Source organism: Arachis ipaensis, chromosome B01 (assembly GCF_000816755.2).
Source record: "Arachis ipaensis cultivar K30076 chromosome B01, Araip1.1, whole genome shotgun sequence".
Classification (NCBI taxonomy): Eukaryota; Viridiplantae; Streptophyta; class Magnoliopsida; order Fabales; family Fabaceae; genus Arachis; species Arachis ipaensis.
In genome coordinates this window covers 25,877,449-25,884,434 of record NC_029785.2, presented here as the reverse complement: position 1 = coordinate 25,884,434, position 6,986 = coordinate 25,877,449, and the positions used below count along the sequence as shown (strand labels likewise).

General features: G+C 33.7%; 1 protein-coding gene and 1 long non-coding RNA gene across 3 annotated transcripts in view; both read left to right on the top strand.

Moving 5' to 3' along the window:
- LOC107627932 overlaps positions 1 to 4,386 on the top strand; it is a 6,733-nt gene extending 2,347 nt beyond the window's left edge. For both annotated transcript variants that reach the window (XR_002359834.1, XR_001617592.2), the window contains one exon: positions 3,933 to 4,386. This is a non-coding gene — a long non-coding RNA (uncharacterized LOC107627932). The remainder of the gene's footprint in view (positions 1 to 3,932) is intronic.
- Positions 180 to 1,196, top strand: LOC107627922 (ubiquitin thioesterase otubain-like; the record flags this gene model as incomplete). Its single annotated transcript, XM_016330733.2, is given in 3 exon segments — positions 180 to 229; positions 312 to 412; positions 594 to 1,196. Coding segments are annotated over 3 exon segments (415 nt in total), but the record flags the coding sequence as incomplete, so codon positions are not given.

Here is a 6,986-nt window from a genome sequence, read left to right as displayed (position 1 = left end):
GTTTAAGTTTTTCTTTCCTTCCCCATGAATTAGCATTGACTATCATAAGTTGGAAGTACATGTTCCACAAAATATCTAATTATGTTCTTTTGCTATTTTTCTGGATTTGGTTTTCCTTTTTCTGTTTCTTTTCTCTCTTTTCCTTCGGGTTTTGTCTGAATAAACTTTTATGATTACAGTCATGAAGAACTTGTTTCTAGATGCCGAGATCCATCAGTTTCTGATTATGGTGAGTGACTTGCAAGTTGCAACACCCCCCCGAAATACCTTAATCTCATTTGTCTTATCTCTTGACGAATTTGTTTGTTTAGTTGTAATGTTCTTCAGATTTGTTACCTCTGCTGAGATACAAAAGCGCTCAGTGTTTTTTGAACCTTTCATAATGGGTCTGACTAATACTACAGTCGAGCAGGTTTGTTCAACATAGAATTATTCTACCCCTCCAAAAGCTGCTTGTAAATTTAATATCTTAAAAAATGATGTACAATTACTTCTTTTGTTGAATAATTTTGCTTGGTCTCCTTCTTAGGATTTTTTTTCCCCAATTTTATTCATATGATTATCAATCTCTCACATTATATCTTGTGGTTTAGTTTTGCAAATCATCGGTTGAACCAATGGGTGAAGAGAGCGACCATGTGCAGATCACTGCCCTTTCTGATGCATTGGGTGTTCCAATCCGTGTTGTGTATCTTGACCGCAGTTCTTGCGATACTGGAGGTGTCAGCGTAAATCATCACGATTTCATGCCAGCTGCCAGTGATCTCCCAAATGCTAGTGTTAGCGATGGAAAGAATAATCCATTCATCACGTTGCTATATCGCCCTGGTCACTATGATATCCTCTATCCAAAATGAGAGCCTACTCAGGAAGATCTCCAGTTACACTTTTTGGTGGTGTTTTGGAGCCGCAACAGCTCTGCACTGAGCTATGCTACTAAGAACGGTCTTAGTCTTGTAACTTTGTTAATGTTGAATGGTCAATTTGTCTAGAAGTTTCATCTGTTTAGTACTGATTAACCAGCACAAAGTACATTAGCATCAATGCTCTAATAATCAAAACTCACTTTGATGCGTGTTACACGTTGGCATGGCTCCTTGCAGCTTCCTTGTATTATCTCGTTGCTGCTGCTTCCAATCTTTGCATGTGTGCCCATCTTTCACCGTAATGCTTCACTAGTAATTAATTCGTAATAACCCTGCAATGTTTATGGATAATCATGAGGTACTATATATATGGTTTTCTGTTTATTATTGTTTTGGTCAAAAGATTCAATTTTATTGATTGATAATATCATGCAACAAGAGAAGCGAGTATTACAGTAAGATTTGCAGACATGCGTGAGAAGCTATCGCCATGTTACAGTGTTGGCTTTCTATATTGCCAGATCTGAGTTAGCCTCGCTTATTTTCACAGTACAATATAAACGTTGTTAACAGAAAATCAATGTTATACATCAATCACATATCATGCAAACGAGAGATAAGGAGGAGGGTAGTTTTTAAAAGAGGGAGCTAGTCCTTAAATAGATTAACACAAAGTTCTCATGGAGCTTGCAAATTTGTTTAGACAATATTGGCTTAAATCACTTTTTTACACAGCACCAAACTTTAGAGGTTCAGTATAATTGAGTTTTGTCCGTAGTAAACATGTAGCGAATCTCCAATCATTAAATAAGACATACGGATATTGTTAGCGGTGGTTTGAAGATATTGGTTAAGAGACTAAAAGAATAGAATTTTAGTTTGGGGGACAAAAATGGAGCTGAAGTTATTGCGGATAAACTTTGTGACATGTATAATTTTACAAATTAAATTCACTCATGAAAATGTTCATCATATCTGTATCTTTCAATCAAACATTCCCTTAATTGAAAAGGCCAGCAAATCTTATAGCAGTGTAAATGTGCTTTGATTTGGAAAGTCATCATCTAGCTTCGGTCCATACTTGTGATTCTTCATTCAAGAAAACTAGTGTAAATGTGTTTTGATTTCCAAGTGTATGAACAAGTGAAATTTCAGTACTTTAAATTTCTAAAATCTAAGATTTAGACGTGCATAAGCCTCATTGACCAAGTTGTTGCTTCCATGTTTCAAATTCTTAAATGTTAATAATGTGTTTACCTACCTTGTTTGATTGCTTTGTCAGCAAGACACAGGAAATTGAAGTCTGATTGGTGAAGAAACTCAGTTACAACTCTGCAATTACAAAGTACAGAAACAGCCCCAGAAAAATATAGGGAAATAAGAAGCTTATAACACAACAGAGGGAGCTGAAACTGAAAGAGCAAAATCAAAAGAGTTTTTTTCTAATGGGCACTAAAAATGGCTTCCTCCAAAAGTTGCTTAGAGTTATTCATCAAAGCAGGGCTCAACCTGAACATGAGCGTGCAGAACTCCATCTCATCAAGAGCACCATCTCCATCAAGATCACCTTCTCTCAGCATGCTCATTATCTCATCATCACTCATCCCTTCCAACCCAAGCAATGCAGAGTTCCTCTTGAGGCTCTCAAATGTGATCACTTTCTTCTCTCTGTCCATCAACAACTGGAACCCATTTGTCAGCTCCTTCATGAACCCTTCAGTCCCCAGTTTCTACACCATTGCCGGGAAGTAGTCCTCGAAAACCACCGTGTTCCTCTTCGATCCCATTGACCACCACAATAACTCTATCAAGTAATGAGAAGTGAGAACAATGACCTGAGGTAAGCATCTTCGTTCTTTAATGTTCAGATGAGTTCAGCTTGATTAATTTTAGTTTGATTCTGAGTTAGTTTCATAGTTGGATCCACTTCAAAATGGGAATTGTTCATGACCTAGATTATTTTTATGTCTCAAATATTTCTCAAATTAATTAATTAATGCATTTCATCCTTAATCCTTAATTGATGCTCTGCTTCTGATTATTACACCTGTTGAGTTTGTCATAGGAAGCTAATGAAAACTTGGATGAAGTAGTGCTAAAGATCTAATTCCCTTTGTCCTTTGTTCTTCACTGAATTATTTCAGTGGAATTTGCATCTATTCTGAATCAATTTTACTGAATTGTTATGTCTTTATATTGGAATATTGTATTTTTTTGGTGATTTTTCTTATCACTATTAGGGACAGATTGAGAATTTGTTCTAGTTTTAGATGTGAGTTTGTAATTCCCTTTGTTCTTCACTGAATTATTTCAGTGGAATTTGCATCTATTCTGAATCAATTTTACTGAATTGTTATGTCTTTATATTGGAATATTGTATTTTTTTGGTGATTTTTCTTATCACTATTAGGGACAGAATTTGAATTGAGAATTTGAGATAGGGATGCTATTGTATGCACCTGAACATTGCTGAGTTTAATTTACATTTGAGTCTCAATTTTTTGAATATAGCTTTTGTTCTGTTCTCTAAAGTGCTGGTTAGTTGAATTGAGAATTTAATGTGTGGTATTTTGTCTGAATATGCCTGATTCTGAACTGCATTATTCCATTATTCATGGCTTTCTAATTCTATGTAATTTTATTTTCATAGTCTCATCTTTTAATTTTCTTTCATTTTCTCTCTCTATATATTTGGCAAACAAGTTGCTTCACATACAAACGTGTTAGTTTTTTTTATTGAGGACAACTTAGCTATAGCTTCGAGGATTTCTGGGAGTTGGGTCTCTATATTAGCTTCAACTTAACATAATTGAAGTGATAATTGCTACTGCTAGGGTAATTTATTTCTAGAGAGATATTATTACATAATTTGTAGTTTTATGTTGGTGGTTTTAGATCTATGAGTATTAGAGAGTTTTAAGTTTCTTTATTTTTTTTAAGTTACAGTTACCTTCTGCTTCGTTTATTTCATTTATTTTTTATTTTCTATAGTTTTTATGTTCAAATGTTGTTGGTTCAAGGTTTTTGATAAAAAAAAAAATGATTTGTGATTTGTGGCTTGTTTAGGAGGTTTACACTTGGTCATTTGGCTTAGTTAAAAATTCTTGTTGCCTGAGGCAATTGTGGCTAAGAAGGTGTTAGTGTTTGATGAAAAGACAAGTTGTATGAAGCCAGATCTGCATGTCACTATTAACTATGACGCGGTGGAGTATGAATCAGAGTTGCCAACCGAAGGCGGCTGGGCATGCTGTTGAGGAAGTTGTTCCGTGCGCGGCTGAGAGATTTTGTTGAATCCCATCCTGGGGTATGCAAGTTTCTCCAACTACAGTGTTCAGTTGATAAAATTTATTTTGAACATTAACTTGTTGAATCACATTGCTTTCTGCTGGTTGCAGCATTGATTGCCTTTTCAAGTTCAGAATTGCATCAGTTACTTTTCCAATTTTATTTTCCCTCTTTACTTGTAAGGAACTAAGAATCGTCCAATGGAATTCTAATGATCAATGTTGAAAATATGAGATGTATGGTACTGGAAATGTTTTTGGTATTTATTTGAAAAATTCAGTATGTTTGATTCTTTTTATATTTTGTGTAAAAATATAATTATTTATAAAATTAAGTTTTAACCGTGGTAAATGTGAAATTAGTAAAAATCTATAATTATAAGACTAGGAACAGTGACTGCTTTAGCGACCAATTTAGTTTTTTTAATTTAGGAATTACCGACCAATTTAGCGATCGATTCAGCGACCGAAAAATTGGTCGTCATTTAGCGACCGATTTAGCGTCGAAAAATTTCGTCACCATTTAGCGACCGATTATGTTAGCGACCGATACTCTTTGGTGAGAGGTTTGGTGGCCTTATTCAAAAATCGGTCGCTAACCGTTAGCGACCGAAGTTGGTCGTTATTTTCTAATTAGCAATCAAGGCTTTTGCGACCACCAGAATCAGTCGCTAAATCAGTCGGTATTCCGGTAATTTTTTGTAGTGGAAGGAGGAAAAAGAAGGTATATCCTGAGTGAAGGAGAGGGAAGAAGACGAAAACAAATTTTTTCTGGGAATATAGAAAAGAGAAGAAGACGAAATTAGAAAAAAGGATTAGGGTTTTATGTTCTTCCCTCTTTCTCCAGCAGCATATATAACGGCTCAATTCTAATTTTTTTTTCTTTTTTTCTTTTAAATTATTTATTTTTAAGGTTTATCACATATGGTGATTTGATTTAACCAGACTTAAATGTATGTATAGTGTATTAAGATATGTATATATAAAATATTTTATACATGTATTAAATTGGGATAAGTATTGTTTTGGTCCCTAACGTTGAGGGTCAGAATCGAAACCGTCCCCAACGTAATTTCCGATTTAGAATCATCTTTAACGTTTTTTTTCGTATTAAAATCGTCCTTTTAATTTTTTTGGACAAAAACAAGAACATCAAGCAACAGCAACAACATAACACCAGCACCACCACCAACACCAACACTACCACCACCACCACCACCACCACCACCAACAACAACACCAAGAACACCAAACAACAGCAACAACACCAAACAACACCAAACCAAAAAGCAGAAACAGAAAGCAAGAAAACAGAAAGCAAAAAAGCAGAAGCAAGAAAACAGAAAGCAAGAAAGCATAAGCAAGATGCAGAAGCAGAAAACGATGCAGATGAGGCGGCGAGGCGGCGGCAGTGACTCGCGTCTCCTCTTTCCTTCGCGATCCCCAACGGCGATGGCCACAACGACGGCGACGGCGGCTCCCAACGTGTTTTCTTTTATTATTATTTTTAAAATTTTATAATTTTTTTTATTAAAGTAGGGGTAGTTTAGAAATAAATTAAAAATTTTATTAGAAAGGACGATTTTAAAATGAAATACAATATTAAGGACGATTTTAAGTCAAAAATTACATCAAAAACGGTTTCGATTCTAACCCTCAACGTTAGAGACCAAAACAGTACTTATCCCTATTAAATTCATTAATTTTTATTTTTAAAAATTAAAAATTTATTTGCTAATTAAAATTAATATTAAAATTAATGAATACATATATCATCAATTTATTGAAACATGTAAAAAAAATATGTAATACCCTCAAATTAATTGGATACGAAAGAAATCACCTTCTTTAATTACCTGACCGAGCCGAGAACCATGTATGCAATTGAGTACGATTTTTCTGATGTCATGAATTCTCAATCCATGGGGCTTCATAGCAAAAATTCAATCGGCAGCTATAGCTTAATACTACTAATTCTTTATTCGTTTTGACCAACTAATTAATTAATCAAACCTTTGAAATTAGTATAATGAAACTTACATACAAAATACTGATCACAAGTCTACTTCTACAAACAGGGAAAATCGTAGGTAAGAAATAACAACTTGAGATGAAGTATGACGAAAGGAACCTAATAATCTTAGCATGCATTATCATGGTATATATTAGCATTATCCCCATTATTATTAGTATCATCACCAATGTGTTTTTTTTATACAACGCTTTTTTTTTATAAAATCTAAGATTTTTTCACTATATGACCTGATGATCAAGTCTCATCTAATTCATCTATCAAAATTTTTTGAGATCATATTTACTGACCAATTATAATAATGATCTGTGGGCTTGGGACAAATCAAACCAAAATTAGGATGCTATAGTATTTGAATTGGATGTACAATCTTCAACAGAATTATTTTGCAGCTAGATGTTGATTCCTTCAATAATATAATATGGAAAAGTCTAGGAGGCCAGCAACTTTTCCAAATTCTGGCCAGCATGTAACCAGCAAAGAAAAATAAGCCATTGGATGAAATCTCACACCATTAAAATCATTATTGATGACTACTTGATGGCTACAAATCACAAAAGTTACTGGCCTCTAGCACTCCTCAAATAATATATATTTCCCTTCTATCTTCTCAAAATTATTAAAAGTGTTCTATATAGAGATATTACTATTATTATATGTGAAATAATGAGAAATATTTACGGTGAATCAAATTTTGAACTGGTCTAAATTAATATTATTTTTTTATAAAAAATGATTAAAATAATCTCATTATAAAAAATGATTAAAATACTCTTATTATATATATTAATTTTGAGATTTCTA